The sequence below is a fragment of the Balaenoptera borealis genome, assembly GCF_965194805.1.
Source record: "Balaenoptera borealis genome assembly, chromosome: 1".
NCBI lineage: Eukaryota > Metazoa > Chordata > Mammalia > Artiodactyla > Balaenopteridae > Balaenoptera > Balaenoptera borealis.
The window spans coordinates 174,392,010-174,409,143 of NC_138860.1; the positions used below are offsets into that span (position 1 = coordinate 174,392,010).

General features: G+C 46.4%; 1 protein-coding gene across 1 annotated transcript in view; it reads left to right on the plus strand.

Annotated features, from left to right (window-relative positions):
• The first annotated feature begins 673 nt into the window (after nt 1–673).
• Nucleotides 674–17,134, plus strand: part of LOC309631697 (RH-like protein) — a 45,374-nt gene continuing 28,913 nt past the window's right edge. The window contains exon 1 of the mRNA XM_082398537.1: nt 674–7,312. Coding sequence (XP_082254663.1) covers nt 7,165–7,312 — 148 coding nt within the window. The 5' untranslated portion in view covers nt 674–7,164. The remainder of the gene's footprint in view (nt 7,313–17,134) is intronic.

Here is a 17,134-nt window from a genome sequence, read left to right on the forward strand (position 1 = left end):
ATCTCCTGTCAAGTGGCTGTACCAACTTAACCACTCACCAACAGTGGGACAGTTAGATGGTCCTACAGCACATTTTAAAAACTTACAGGAAGCAGATGCCGTCTTGTTTTGTCCTGGGATGCGTGGACCTCTCCCTGCCCTGTGATCACCCCCTGAAAAACCCGCCCCAAGAAGGAACTTGTAATTTACACCAAATGCATCATCCTCAACTGCTGCTCTTTTACTTTATACTGTCACAAATCTTCAAGGATCACCCAGTGCCTGAAAGAGAAAACCCATTCTCTTTATTATGGCATCCAAAGATGGTCACAATGGGGACCCACCCCTATTTTCCAGGCCTCCTCAGGCAAGCAAGCCTTATCTACTCACTGTCCTCAAACCCATTAGTACAACCTTATCTTCCCTCCTTCCTGCCTTTACTCCTACAGAGAGCATCTCTGTCAGTATTGTTTCTAACTAGTGGTTTCTTGGGTGAGGCTTGTCCATCCACCTAGATGAAAAGCTTCTTGGGGATTGGATTCATACCCTGTAGAGATGCAGTTTAGAAAAATGGCAAGAATACCTGCTTTTTCAGACCAGGATTGAAATTCCAGCTTGGCCACTTACTAGCTTGGGCAAGTTACTGAATGTCTCAGAGCCTCTCTTTTCACTCAGGTTTGTTTGAAGGCTTACCAGATGATGAACTCTCAGGGCCAGGTATGCAGTAGGTAACAGCAAGTCATTTCTGTTAACAGTATACTTGTTTTTCATCCTTCACCTCTCCTCCAGCACGTTGATAAAGTGTCACCGGGCAGCCAAGGATAACATACTCTGTGAGCTCAAAGTTTCACCAAGGCTGCCCATCACTGTGAAATGCTCTGCTTGGAACCACAGAAAAAGACTTCAGTTGCCAGGGCAGGTTGGTTCATGGAGAAGGATACAGGCAGAACCTAAATCAGTATGACTGGAGGCTGAAAGGCATAGGTACATGGTGAGATCATGGCTCCAGACTCCATGGGGTTCGTCGACCTGAATAGCCCTCCTCTCCATGACGGCAAGGTTCCAGATTACCTGGGCCAGGGACTAAGACAGTCAACTCTGTGAGGTTAGGGGCCATATCTGTGGTCTTTTCCACTCCTCACTGGGTCCCTGTCGTCTAGGACAGTGCCACGGCACACTGCAGAATGGGTAGGTGAATAATCCAGAGAAAAGATGAGAGAGGCACTGAGGACACATGCCAGCTTTCTGGAGCTCACTGTCTAGCCTGCAATCAAATAGGTTCCTGACAAGGGCATTCCATGCTGTGGAGAAGTGTGGAGTGGCTGGGTGTTACTGGAGTGTGTGGCTGGGAGTTACTATTGGGCAACGGACTATCTGAGAGCAGAGGAAGGGCAGAGAGAATCCCAGGGTTGGCCCAAGATGATGCAATCTGGAGGTCTGGGTTCCAGTCGCAATTCAGATGTCAACTCACTGGTGTCCAGAGTTGAGTCACCTGCCCACCCTGTGCCAAGATCACCTCTGGAGACACTTCAAGCCCTATGTTTAGAAGCAGAACACGTTAGCTCCATTTTACAGATGAGAAAACCAAGGCTCAGAGAAAACAAGGTCATGCAGTTGGTATGGTAAAGGAATTTGGCTTGAGTCACAAGCTGAGCAATATGAAGCCTTGATGCTCTGGTGCCTGTACATGGCTCTTGATGGTAAGGATTGTTGATCTGATGATTGGCTGGAGTGGGATGATGGGAAAGGCCTCCTTGTCAAGAGCCCTAGGACAGGCCACAGTAAGTCTGCCCTTCTCCATTCCCTTCGTCTCACACCTCCTGTCCCAGCTGGACCCTGTATTTTCCGGACCAACCATAGCCCAAACCCCTTTGGCTCTAGCCAAGTTGCAGCCTTTCACCTCTGCAACCTGAAAGGACCCTTTGGGATCCTAAGGGCACAGAACTGGGCTGAGATGAGGCCTGACACAGAGCTCCCCAGTTCCCCACACTGCCACCACCAATCAGGAAGCAGGGGAGATCAGCAGTGGCCATTTTACAGATGAGTAAGACAGGGAAGAGGAAATTATTTGCTCTCATTCAAAAGACCAAGGGCCAGACAGGAATTCAAGGCTGTTCCTCCTCTTCTCCTGGGACTTTCTGATGGCCAAGGGGTTGGGATTGGCATGTGAGCTTCAACTGAGCTCAAAATAGCTCAGAATAGCCTGGAGAGAGATCATCACACCCTATTTCACATATGAGGAAATTGCATACCCACCTCTTTCAGCAGCTTCGATCCCCTCAAACCCGCCAGGCACGGCTGGCCCAGCTGCCTTGAGCTTTGTTCCTGTCCCACGTGGGTCACGGAAAAATCCAGACATTGGATGGCCACCTCCTATACGTGTGTCTGTATCCCCCAGAGAACCCTGTTAATGAATGATGTTCATAGTATGTTTAGAACAGAAACAGTTTAGAAATAGCCCAGATATCCCACAAAGGGGGCTGGTCAAACAAATGATCACACATCCTTACTGTGGAAATCAGTGTGCCATGGAGAATGATGACACATAGCACTTAACTATGTGCAGGCACTCCTCTAAGGATCATAGGCATTTTGATCTGATCCTCACAACAATCCTATGACAAAGAGATTACTACTGGTGCCATATTACAGATGAGAAAACTGTGACACACACAACTACTGAGCCTGAGCTCTAGAGCCCGCAAGCCACAACTCCTGAGCCCACGTGCTACAACTACTGAAGCCCGTGTGCCTAGAGCCCATGCTCTGCAACAAGAGAAGCCACGACAGTGAGAAGCCCACGCAACGCAACGAGGAGTGGCCCCCGCTCGCCGCAACTAGAGAAAGCCCGCACACAGCAACGAAGACCCAACACAGCCAAAAATAAATAAATAAATAAATAAATTTATTTAAAAAAAAAAAGAGAAGAAAAGAAAACTGTGGCACAGAGAAGTTAAGTCATTTGCCTAAGGTCACACAGTAAGTGATAGAGCTAGGATTCAAACCCAGGCAGTCTGGTGTCAGAGCCTGGGCTCTTATCCACCATGATAGTGTTATAGAAAGATTTTTCCTGGCTTGGAAACCGCTTATGATATTCTGTTCATGAAAAAAGCAAGTTACTAAACATTTGCTATATAATCCCTTTTTCGTAGGGGAAGAAACAAGGCATAAATTCACATGAATAGAAAAAAATCTGAAAGGATATATACACAAAGAAGTAGAGCTGGTTTGGGGAGATGATGAAATCATGGGTGCTTTATGTAAGCTTTATGCACCTTCGCATTTTTGAAGTTTTCTGTGGTAAACATGCCAAGCTTGTGCCATAATAATAATGCTAACATTTATGGAGTGTTTTCTACACATGTGACACTTCATGTGCATTACCTCATTTAATCTTCACAACCACCCTGTGAGATTGACCCTGATTTTCTCCACTTTACAGGTAAAGAAACAGACTCAGAGATATTGGTAGTCTTACCGAAGGTCACACAGCTAATAATTTGCAGAGCTAGGATTTGAACCCATGTTGCCTGACTCCAGAGCTCATGTTTGTTAAATGAATAAATTATTGACGTAGCCACACTTTAACCAGGCATGCCCAGAGCAGGATCACACCCTTGGTGTGGACAAGCTTCCAGAGAGGAGATGGAGGGCCTACCTACCTCCTTGGTCACTGCTCATGACTGAGTTTTACAATACTTGACTCAGGTGAGGAGGGCGTGGTGAGTATTCTCACAGAGTCCTGTTTTTTACAGAAAACGCATGATTACATGTGAAAGCTGCAGTCTCTCTGACTTGATTCATCACACCCGGAGGAAGCCTGGTCACTCAGAACAGGAGGCCACAGTCATGGCACCACTTGCTCACCTTCATTTCCAAAACCCAGGTTGCCAAGCATGCTTACATAGTCTCACATTTATAATAACTCTGTGAGGAAAGCAAAGCAGCTCATCTTATTTGACTCATAAGGAAATTGAGACTGTGAGTTGTTTAGTTAATGGAAGGCAGAATTGCAAAGTAGTTAACAGCACAAGCCATGGCATCAGATGGATGTGGGTTGGGTTCCGACTCTGCTGTTTATTAGCTTTGTGACTTTGGGCGCTCACATCACCTCTCTGAGCCGTAGTTTTCTCATCTGTAAAATGAGAGTGGTGATGCCTGTACTCACAGGCTTGAGGGGAAGAGTAGATGAAATAATGTATGCAAAATGCTGGGTCCAGTGCTTGGCATTCCAGAAATGGCAGCTGTTATTCAGTCAACAGATATTTATTGAGCACCTACTATAGACTAAGCATCAGGTGCTGAGGATACAACAGTCAAAAGTCCCTGGTCTCCTGTTGCTTGGATCTGAGTCAGCGAGGGCAGGAGCATGCAGATACCTGGGGGGAGGGGTGCTTTTGGCATAGGGAGTGGCAGGTGCACACAGAACCTTTTCCCCCCAACATTTTGTTACGAAAAATTTCAAACATATACCAAAAATGTTGAAAGAAATGTTCAGTGAAAAGCCATGCACCTCCCACCTAGAGTCAACAATTAACATTTGATTTGCTTTATGACATTTCTGGCCTAGATCGCCTGTGCTTTTTTGTACTAGGGGCCCTGCCTTGAAGATTTGAAGTCAGACTATCTGGAACTGTCATCAGAAAACAGGGGTCTTTTGCAAGAGTTAGAGAGGAAGACAGAAAACTCCCCATTTGACCAGTCCTCTGGGAGAGGCCACCTGTGGGGGGTCCCCTCCCTTTAATAAAAGAAGCCTTCCTGTTCACTGAGGAGCTTGGCCCTCTTGTCAAGCGGTCAGTCCCTCACTGAGGCAGGATCAGGACACAAAGGGGGTTAGGATGCCCCTGTGAGAACCAGCTGCCATCATCACTGAATTTGCTAGCTGGTAAACACAACCATCAGGGGCTCCAGGCACAGGAGCTGGCAGCGACTGGAAATCTTTGGTGTTCATCTGCCTGACATTTGGTTTCCCTGGGCTGCCTGGCTTACAACCTGCTGGTACAGGACCCATGCCAACAGGGGTCACATTCACTTATCCCCCTCACAGGGGAGTCCCTCTTTAAGGAAACCCAGCTCATAAGAAGTGCTGATGGCCAGAAAAGAACCAGAAATCAGAACCAGGGCTGACCATGAGGGCTAATCGCTAGAGACGAGGGCACCTACTCCCTTATTTACTGTTGAGATAGCAGAAGGCTTAGAACCCTACATTCCTAGACTTTTAGAAGTGGAAGAAGACTTAGAAGTTATCTGGGCTAAAGTTAAGTGGTTAAACACCCAGGTGCACAAGTCAGACTGCCCGGGTTGAAATCCCAGCTCTATTACTTACTAGTCCCATAAACTTGGGCGAGTCACCTAACCTTTCTGTGCCTCAGCTTCCTCTGTTGTAGTAAAGGCTAATAGTCCCATCTCACAGGCTAGTTAACTGAGTTCATACATGTAAAGTGCCTAGGAGAGTACCTAGCATGCTAAGTGCTTAGTAAATTTTAGCTCCCGAAAATACCTAAAGCAAAAGTAACCAGGTAGTGGTTTGCAGGCATTTTTTTTCCTATGCATGTCTTAACATACTGTGTCATTATTATTTTACAAAAGTGGGATCATACTTACACACTGCTGTGTAATTTCCTTTTTCACCAAATAATATATCCTCTGTGCCGTTTTTGAGAAACCTTAAAAGCATTTTCCTCTGGATTTCCCCCCATGTTCAGAACCATCATATGGGTGGCAGATTGTGTATCCTGTAGTTTACTTAACCAGTCTTCTACTATTGGACATTTAGGTTATTCTCAATTTTTTCCCTTCTGTAAATAAAGCTGTGCTGAGCAAGAAGTGACTGATGCCAATGACTGTATGACCTTGGGTGTGACCTTCTGGGTCTCAGTTTCTTCATCTAAAAACAAAAAGACAAGATTCTACCAGGTGATTAAAATCTCCCTTGATCCAGATATGAATCACATGCCAGACATCTCTGACCAGCAACCATCAGCTTCTGCTTGCATTCCCCCAGTGACAGGGTGCTCACTACCCCACGAATGGTCAATAAAGTATCCACTCATATTGGGCCAAAATCTGCCTCCCTGCTACTCCCAGCCAAGTTTTAGTCTCTGGGCTTCCATAAATTCAGTCTATACTCAGTGGCCAGTGGCTGGCCAGTGCAGAAGTTAAAAAACTTTGATTCCTCCCTCCCTCCCTTTCTCCATGCTTACTATGTATTAGATCTTCTGCTGAGCAAATGGATGTGGCCACAGGAAAAGTTAGCTGCAGGGTCAGAACTAGATCTCAGGTGCCCTAAATCCTATTCCAGGGAACTGTCCTCCATTGTGGGTTGGGCATGCTAAGGCTGGTGGCCATCCTCAAATGCATTGCAGTGTTCATGCCCCAGGCAGAGTCCTGGGATGCTCTGTGAGCAGGTGACCAGAATGGGGGACAATTTTAGTCTCTGGCTGGATCAGGACTCCCACCAGGGTTTTACTAGAGCTGGACCCAAGCCTCTTTTCTTTTCTCCCACCTGTCCTTAAGAGATTTAGAAACAGGTCAATTTAAATACAGTTTCAAATAAAAATAATTTCAACTGTGTAGCTCTGAGGAGTTAGTTCTCTGTGGGTCCTATGTCCTCCCCAGGGCTTAGCAATGCTCTTTGCTTTCATTCATTCATTCATTCATTCAATATATCCTTTTTAAGAGCCCACTTGGTGCCCTCTCTGACATGTGGTAAGGTTTTAAAGAGAAATTTTGCCAATCCAAAGCCCCATCTGAGCTTTAGTTTCCCCATTTGTAAAATAGAGGCGTTGAGTTGATCTATTCTTTGCCATTCTTGCAAGATATAGTGAAGGTAAATGAAGTAAGGGGTAGAGAAGGATTCTCATGTTTGGGGATCGAGTGAACGAATGCCCTCTTTTCAACTGAGCACAGTGCCTGCAGTAGGAATGTAGCAACTACTTGTTGAATGAATAAATCAATGAATGATTGAATGAATCAGTTAATGTTGGAATAAATGCATTTTTTCCCTCCTCCCTGTCACTGCCTCTCTGCTCCTGTGTTAACTCCATAGACAGGCCAGCAGGGCCAGCCGTGCAGCCTGAGATAAGGCCTTGGGCGGGTGTCTCCCCTATCCCTCCCCCGAGTGGGTGTTGAGCCGAGGTGTAATGCCCGGTGCTGGTGGAACTGCCGCACAGAGACGGACACAGGATGGGCTCTAAGTACCAAAAGTCTGTGCGGGGCCCGCTGACCCTGTGGGCCTTTATGCTGGAGGTGACTCTCATTCTCGTCTTCTTCTTTTTCACCTCCTATGAAACTTCCGTAAAGGAACAGAAGAAGCTCATGAGGACCTATCGAGGTGAGTGTCCAGAGGGGAGGTGGTCACAGAGGCAAATAGCAGGGGCAGGGGAAGAGGAGGTCTGTGGTCCTCCAGGGGCCTAGGGGCTCCTTTCCACAAAGTCTCCGAGGAAAGGGGTTCCCTCATCCTCTTCCATTCGCTGCGCAAAGACCAAGCCAACAATACAGTCTCTTCTTTAGGACCGGTGTCACCATCACCTCTTCCATGAAGCCTCCCTTGATTTGTCAGGGCAGAGGGAGGGGCCTCCTTTTCTGTGTTCCTAGAATTCCCTTTGCCAAATGGTCTTCACAATTCTCTGCTTCTCTGCTTCCCCACCCCCGCTTCTCTCTCCTTAAAAGCAATGCATTTCATGTTGCTGTCAGGTTTGGGGGATTTCGTTTCCTTTTTTTGGTCTCTTTTTCTCATTTCTGTACCACCCTCCTTTTGGAAGCTTTCCTCTCACTTAGGGGCTGGGAAGTCTGCTTTCTGCCTGCAAATCCAGAGCCATAAGCTCTGGCTGAAGGGGAATGTAGGATGGTTGTTATTTTATATGCAGCTAAAAATATTCATAGACTGTGATGAGAACAACTCTAAACAAGACAGACATCCACAGTGGTGTGGCTTTTGCTTTTTTTAAAAGTTGAGATGAGTTTTCAAGTATATCAGTGAGTCAATATGTTGTTTATGATAACGGAAGGGCCTCCTTGAGTGAAGTCCCTGGGACAAAGCTGAAGCTTGGGCCTAGTTGAGTGCTTGCTTGTTTCTAATTGATGTTAACTAGTTAACTGGAAGCAAAGGGAAGGCATCCCTGGGCCCTCAGCAGTGGAAAGAAGGACAAGGAGATGACTTGGGGAGGGAAGTCCCTACACTGCTTAATGGGCCAGCCCATAGAGGGCTCTCAGTGCTGGACAAGTGAGGCCTGGACACAATTTTAATTCATTTCAATTTACTTAAATTCTTTTTAATCCGGTACAATGTAATTCAATCCATTCACTCATTCATTCCCTCAACCCTGTATTACAAACCATGTGAGATCCAAACGCATGCTAATCAGGGATGATATTTATTGATTACTTACTAGGTACCAGGCACTATTCTAAATGCTTTACCATAACTCTACAAGACAGGTACTATTATGATCTCCGTTGTTCTTGTGAGGAAACTAGGCACTTAGACATGGAGTGACTTGCCCAAGGTTGTTCAGCTAGCAATAGCACAGCAGATTTAAACTTAGTCAGCCTTATATTTAAAATAGGTAACCAACAAGGACCTACTGTATAGCACAGGGAACTCTGCTCAATACTCTGTAATAACCTAAATGGGAAAAGAATTTTAAAAAGAATAGATCCACGTATATGTATAACTGAATCACTTTGCTGTATACCTGAAACTAACACATTGTTAATCAACAATACTACAGTATAAAAGTTAAAAAATTAAAAAGAAAAATTAAATTGATTAAATAAATAAATAAATAAAACTAAATTAAGGGAAAAAAATAAACTTAGGCAGTCTGGTTTGAGTTTCCATGCCCTTAACCATGATGCTTCACGACCCCATTTTACAGTAAGGTTGAGTCTTTTGTCATATAATCAGTAGGCGTAGGAGCCAATATTTCAACTTTGTCATTTGGGTACAGGGTCCCTCTTCTTTACTCCTAGGCTGTGCTGCTAACATATAATAGATATAAGCGTCCTCAGATGCTCACTTTGTATGGAAGCACAGAGGAGGGCCCACAACCCAGGCAGGGAGATGGTTATGTCAGGAAAGGCCTCTGGAGAGAAGTGACTGCCCAGCCAGGCCTTGGAGGCTCAGTAGGAGTTACCATGTGACAATGGAGGGTTGAGAGCGCAGCAGGAACCGTTGTGTGTACACTCATCGGACTGCACCAATCTGGGGTTTAACACTGCAGTGCTGTTGGAGCATAAATAGGGAAGCAGGGTGTGGTGGACCCATTGCATTGAGTAAGAAGTTTGCCTTTCATTCTTTTGATCTAATAGGAAGCAGGAGTGTGATCAGTTTGGGTTTGGGTTATGGAGAAAGCCATTCCAGGGCTGGCATGGGCATGGGGAAGGGAGCGTGACTTGAGGTAGAAGGCCCGTGTGGAGGCTGTAGTGTAGTATGGACCAGGGGGCTTCATATTTTTCTGATCATGCGCACCATTATTCAAGCATGCACCATATTTATAGGTACTGCTACATGAATACATTTTGTACATTACTATACATGTACACAACTTAGAAAATTTGAAAGAAATCAAAAGTAAATATAAAATATTTTCAAATTACTGATCATGATGGTGTCAGTCACTCTTAAGGCGAGGTCCATTGTTACTGTTTTTTTTTTAAAGGAAAGTTTTTTTCTTTTTTTTTTTCCCACACTATTTTTAAAATATTTATTTGTTTATTTATTTTTGGCTGTGTTGGGTCTTCGTTTCTGTGCGAGGGCTTTCTCCAGTTGCGGCAAGTGGGGGCCACTCTTCATTGCGGTGCGCGGGCCTCTCACTATTGCGGCCTCTCTTTTTGCAGAGCACAGGCTCCAGACACGCAGGCTCAGTAGTTGTGGCTCACGGACCTAGCCGCTCCGCGGCATGTGGGATCTTCCCAGACCAGGGCTCGAACCCGTGTGCCCTGCATTGGCAGGCAGATTCTCAACCACTGCGCCACCAGGGAAGCCCCCATTGTTACTGTTAATGATAGTGGATGCGGACTTCCCTGGTGGCGCAGTGGTTAAGAATCCACCTGCAAAGGCAGGGAACACGGGTTCGATCCCTGGTCCGGGAAGATCCCACATGCCGCGGAGCAGCTAAGCCCGTGCTCCACAACTGAGCCCGTGTGCCACAACTACTGAAGCCTGTGTGCCTAGAGCTGGTACTCTGCAACAAGAGAAGCCACTGCAGTAAGAAGCCCACGCACTGCAATGAAGAGTAGCCCCCACTTGCCGCAACTAGTGAAAGCCCGCATGCAGCAATGAAGACCCAATGCAGCCAAATAATAAATAAATAAATAAATAAATGATAGTGGATGGCAATCCATTCCTCGGGGTCTTCTTGACAATTTCAAATTATCTTGCTTGACTTCTTGTCAGATATGATTAGACTGACTTTTTTTTTTTAAACTCTGAATGTGGCTGACGGAGAGTCTGCACGAGGAGAAGTATCATTCTGCCCTTTTGTTTCTGTATGTTTGGCTGCCATTATTGTTCTGCCTTCAATCTGTGTTTTTTGGCAGGAGTTGTTTGAGCCATTAGTCCATTTTGTGAAGGTTAGTTGACTTAAAACTAGGTAGCAAAAAAAAAAGAAACTAGGTAGCAATCTGTCAATCCACTTAATCTAATCCAGTCCCTGTAAATGATAAGTTATTTAAACCAGCCAATTCTTTTTTTTTTTTAAACATCTGTATTGGAGTATAATTGCTTTACAATGGTGGGTTAGTTTCTGCTTTATAACAAAGTGAATCAGCTATAAGTATACATATATCCCCATATCTCCTCCCTCTTGCGTCTCCCTTCCACCCTCCCTATCCCACCCTTCGAGGTGGTCACAAAGCACCGAGCTGATCTCCCTGTGCTATGTGGCTGCTTCCCACTAACTATCTATTTTACATTTGGTAGTGTATATATGTCCATGCCACTCTCTCACTTCGTCCCAGCTTACCCTTCCCCCTCCCCGTGTCCTCAAGTCCATTCTCTACATCTGCATCTTTATTCCTGTCCTGCCCCTAGGTTCTTCAGAACCATTTTTTTTTTTTTAGATTCCATATATATGTGTTAGCATACGGTATTTGTTTTTCTCTTTCTGACTTACTTCACTCTGTATGACAGACTCTAGGTCCATCCACCTCAATACAAATAACTCAATTTCGTTTCTTCTTATGGCTGAGTAATATTCCATTATATGTATGTGCCACATCTTCTTTATCCATTCATCTGTCGATGGACACTTAGGTTGCTTCCATGTCCTGGCTATTGTAAATAGAGCTGCAATGAACATTGTGGTACATGACTCTTTTTGAATTATGGTTTTCTCAGGGTATATGCCCAGTAGTGGGATTGCTGGGTCGTATGTAAACCAGCCAATTCTTAAAAAAGACATTTTTAAGACAATCTGGAAACTGGAGAAAAACATCAATATTATATAATATACAGAAATTATTGTTAGTTTTGTTAGGTGTGATAATAGCATAGTGGGTGGTTTTTAACCTATTTAGAAACAGGTTTAACAATTTAACAAATAGTGGGCCCTGTTTGTTAGAGAAGTATATTGAAATGGAATGATGTCTAGGGTCTGCTTCATGCCAAAAAAAAAAAAAAAGAAGAAGAAGAAGAAGAAGAAAGGAAACAAGGATAATAAAAACAAGATTGACCCCATGTGACAATCATCAAAGCTGGGAATGGGTACATGAGGTTCATCATGCTACTCTGTTTTTGTGTATGCTTAAAATTTTCCATAATATAGAGGTAAATTAAAAAAAAACATCCCTGTCGTTAGTTGCAACATGACGAATATCGAGAAACACATGTCACCCCCGTGCTCAGTGGCCCAATATTCCCTTAGAACACCTTCTGAAGCTAGGAGACTAAACTGTCTGACATCCTGAGCAAGTGAGAGGAGGCTCCTGGGTTCATCTGAACATTAAATGCTTGCAGAGTTGCAAACTTCACCAAGTGCCTTTAGGGGTAGAAGAGCCTAGATTAGTGGTTCTCAAAATGTGGTCCCCAGACTAGCCACCTCAGAATCCCCTGGGAACTTGTTAGAAATACCCGGGCCCCCATCCATACCTACTGATCTGAAACTCTAGGGTGGGGCCCAGCAACCTGTGTTTTACCAAGCGCTCTAAGTGACTCTAAGGCTCATGGAAGTTTGAGGACTACTGGAGCTAGACTGATTCACATCTTTTTTTTTTTTTTTTTTAAATATTTATTTATTTATTTTTGGCTGTGTTGGGTCTTCGTTTCTGTGCGAGGGCTTTCTCTAGTTGCGGCAAGCGGGGGCTACTCTTCATCGCGGTGCGCGGGCCTCTCACTATCGCGGCCTCTCTTGTTGCGGAGCACAGGCTCCAGACGCGCAGGCTCAGTAGTTGTGGCTCATGGGCCTAGTTGCTCCGCGGCATGTGGGATCTTCCCAGACCAGGGCTCGAACCCGTGTCCCCTGCATCGGCAGGCAGATTCTCAACCACTGCGCCACCAGGGAAGCCCCACTGATTCACATCTTGCCTCTGCCTCTTCTTAGCTGTGAGACCTTGGGCAAATCACTCAACCTCTCTCTGCCTCTGTTTTAACCTCTGTCACATGATGATAGTACTTTTTTAGTTGTCGAAAGGATTAGAAGAATGAACACATACCAAGACTGATAAAGAGTATTATCTTTCATTATGAATAAACTTTAGTTCCTTAATTGCGTTAGTAAAAATGAATAGAACTAGAGTGCAACTATCTCTTCTTCCAGCAGCCCTTGTGGATTGTCTGGAGCATCTTCTGAGGGGTGTGATCCCTACTCTGGTGACCACTGGCCTGGATGACCTGTGATGAGGCCAGATGGGCAGGGACAAGAGAGGAGAAGTGAAGAGTCAGACTCAAGAGCTATTTAGGAGATAAAATCAGCTGTTCTTGGTGAAAACGAGGGAGGAGTCAAGGATGGCTTCATATGTGAGATTTGGCAGATGGAGGAGCCCATTCCTGAGATGAGAGACACAAGGGGAGGGGCAGATTGTGGGATAAATGAACAATGATATGTTCATTCTGGGCTTGGGATTCAGGTGCCTGTGAGATGCTTGGGGGAAGCAAGTGCATCCATTATCTATTGCTGCATAACAAACCACCCGCAACCTTAGTGGCTCAAAACAGAAATCATCTAACTTGCTCCTGATTATGATTCCATGGTTCAGCAATTTTAGCTGTACTTGGTGATGCAGTTCTTCTGTCAGTTTTACCTAGGGTCACTATGCATCTCCAGCCTGGAGGTTTGACTGTGGCTGAATGGCCTCAGGTAACCTCATTCGCATGTTCGTCAGTTGGTACTGGCTGGCAGCTAGCCCATGTGGTTTCAGCAGGCTAGCCCAGACTTTTCACATGGCAGCAAATGAGTTACCACTGTAAGAGAGGGCAAGCCCCAATGCGCAGGTGCTTTTCAAGCCTCTGCTTGTATCGTGTTTGCTAATGTCCCATTAACCAAAGCCAATCACAAGGCTCAACTCAGGTGGGAGGGGTCTATACTGGAAGGCATGATTCACTGGGGGCCATTACTCTGACAACCTATCACACAGAGCCTGCTTGCAAGCTGCCACATTGGGGGACCATCCTGGGCCCTGCACTGTGGCTACCACCCAATTGCCCCCATACTCCTTAGAAGCAGTAAGCAGAGCTACTAAAAGACAAGAGGGGCTTTGCCAGTGACATATAAATACCCCCAAACCCTGGTACCTTCTATATCTCAGCCTTGACTGCCCCTTTGATTGGGCAATCTCTTTTTCTTGTCCCAGGCTGCTGCAGGGGTGAGGGTGGGGTGAGAGGCTGCGGGGAAGGGGAAGGCAGCGTGGGGCTCCGTGGATGGTCCCTGACAGGGGCTGCAGAGGTCTTCCCAGTCAGTGGTGGGGAGCACAGTGTGGAGGCCGAGCCCAGGGCCTGAGGGACAGAAGCTGGGCCTGGCTTCAGAGCTGACGATGCTGAAGTGTCTGCAGGCCAGAGGGAGGGGCTAGGGTGGGTGGGGACACAGAGTGAGACTCCCAGGGGCAGCCAGGCCGAAGGAAGGGGGCACAGTCTTGCCCAAAGTCACAGCTAACAAGTGGCAGGCGTGGAATAATAGTTACTAATACTTACCATGCACCCAGTGCTAGGCTAAGCAATTCGAAGGAGCCAGAGAGCTCGGTACTCACAGCAAACCTCTGAGCAGGTGCTATTGTTTCAGACCATTTTACAGACTAGCAAGCAGGAACACAGAGGTAGAGCCAGACTCTGAACTCTGACAACCTGACTCAGAGGTCCACACTCTTCATTTGACACTATGGAGACTGAAGAATGTATGGAGAGGCAGGATGGTATAGTGGTTAAGCCCAGGGAGTCAGGATTCAGCTCTGCCACCGACATTTGCTAGCTGTGTGACCTGGGCTAATTACAGCACCTCTCTGTGCCTCCCTGTCCCCATCTGTAAAATGGGGATAATAAATAGTACCTCCTGCATGGGCTTGTTGAAGGTTAAGGCTGGCAGGCACTTGGAAGGGTGCCTGGTATGTGGCGGGCACCATGTATGTGCCCGCTGTTACAGTGATGGTAATTATTGTCCTGCAGGACTCCCAGGTTAGAATTTCTCTAAGTCATGGAACTTTCATAAACTTCTGAAGGCCTGCCTTAGACAGTATGTAAAACTCCCCTCTGGGGCCCGGTTGTTGGGGCCCCTGAAGCAATCCTCTCCTTATCACCCCTGGACACCTTAGCATCATTAGCTTATCAGACCAGCAGCTGATGAGGGGTGCAGCACAGGGTCTGAGAGGCAGAGGCTGACACCAGTGGGGACGCCCTGAGCTGGGACCCAGTGCTGAAGTTGGGGTCCAGGTCGTGAGACATGGGAGGAGCAGGGGTGGGCCAGAGCCCTGGGAGGCTGGGAGAGGAAACGGGAGGATGCAGGGGGTGAGAGTAAAGGGACCCTGAAATCAAATGTGATTTACTGACCAGTTTGGGGTGAATGTGCTCTGTCAACAGCTCCCAGAAACTGCCACCCTAATTTCATCCCCCTGGTCGAAGCACAACCCCACCCTCAAGGACACTGTGGGGTCTTGGGAGGAGGATCCTGAGTGCCTATACCTGGCAGCAGATGTGGCAGCTGTGCCTGATAAAGCTCCCAGCCAAGAGCCTCTGACTTTCTATCTTTAGAGCCTCACGTCTGCTGTAATCCTGGTGCCCTTCCCCTCCCCACCCACTGACCCCATCCTCTGAACACACCAGAGCGGTGAGATCCTTACAGAGTATCAAGTCTGACTCCCATGTGTTACAGATAGGGAAACGGAGACCCAAAGAGGGCAAGGGACTTGCCTAAGGTCCTTTAGTGCGTTGCAGGCAAACAAGAGCAAGAGACAGCCCAGCCTGATGGGAGGGCACTGCACCAGGAGTCCAGAGCTTGGCTCTGTTACTGACATGCTGTGTGCCCTTAAGTAAGTCACAGGCTGTCTCTGGTCCCCTTCTGTAGAATGAGAGGAAAAGGCAAGCATCCCCCTACTCATGGAATCTTCGATAAGTCTGGACCCTTTGCATATAGCATTGTTGCAAGATGGTGGATGTGTTTGTTTGTTTGTTAGTTTGTTTTTTTTTATTATTTTTTTTAATTTATTTATTTATTATTTATGGGTGTGTTGGGTCTTCGTTTCTGTGCGAGGACTTTCTCCAGTTGCAGCAAGCGGGGGCCACCCTTCATCGCGGTGCGCGGGCCCCTCACCATCGCGGCCCCTCCTGCTGCAGAGCACAGGCTCCAGACGCGCAGGCTCAGCAATTGTGGCTCTCAGGCCCAGCCGCTCCGCGGCATGCGGGATCCTCCCAGACCGGGGCGCGAACCCGCGTCCCCTGCGTTGGCAGGCAGACTCTCAACCACTGCGCCACCAGGGAAGCCCTGTTAGTTTGTTTTTTAACAGCAGTGTTGAAGAAAAGATTGAATTTGAATATCTAAAGTGGGGTTCGCAGTCTCCAATTGGCCATAGCCCTCACCACTCCCTAATGCACATTGTACCCTTTATATACATAGTTTCCTGCTCAGCTCCTGAAGGAATTTGAGGGATCCCAAGAGGACCCCCTATACAAAATGTGCCCTGCCCACCCCCATTCCACCCCCATTCCTAAGGGGATGCAAGCAGGAGATGGAAACATTGCATCCCCCTCCCTTATGTCAGAGAAGAAAGGTGAAGGAAGTTGAATCTCCTGATTGTCCACTTCTCACCCACTCCCCAAGTCCCCAGATCCCGTGGAGATGCCCGGGTCTCCTATAACCTGGTGTTTGTCACACTGACCTGGGATCATCAACACCCACCCAAGTCCTATGTGCAAGATTCTAGGTATGTGTATTTTTCAATGAAAGTGAATTTAAATGTAAATTGAAGAGGCTTTGGAGAGATCTGGAAATGAGAGCTTCCTTGTTATCAGAGCCAAGGGTGGAGACCAGGTGAGTTCTTATTGCTGTGATGGTGATGATGGTGCTGGTCGTGAATAACCACCATTTACTGAGCTTTTTCCATGTGCCAGGCATGGTGCCAAGCTCTTGAACAAAACATTACTTCCTCTGGCTCTCCCAGCACCCTCCGAGGGGGGGATAATTGCCCTTATTTAGCTGAGGAGGAAAGTAAGCAACCCACAAGGCCATGCAGCTAAGAGGTTGAAACATAAAAATTGCCATTTTTATAGGTCAAAATGGTCAAATGTTGGCAATTTAATATGGCTTAACCTAATAGGGAATGATAGAGGTGGAGTCAAAAAGAACTGTCTGACCTCAAAGCCCATGCTTTTTCCTTTAAAAAAAATTACTTACTGTCCACATGCTGGTTGTAGAAATTTTTAACACTGAACATTTAAAAAAAAATAAAACTCTCCTAAACCCAGAGATAATCTCCATGGGGCAAAAAATTCCTTCAAGATCTCTCTCCAGGCATTTGTACATGTATGAACATAGTTGGTGTTTGTTGGTAAAATCGTCTTTACTATTCTGAACAATTATGTGCCTCATACTGTTTGATTCTGGCAACCTGATAGGAGAGGTATGATTATTTTTCCCATTTCATAGATGAGAAAAGCAGGAGGGCAGATAGTGTGGTAGCTCAAGGCACAGGCTCCAGAGCAGACCGTCTAGGTTGAAATCCCAACTCTACC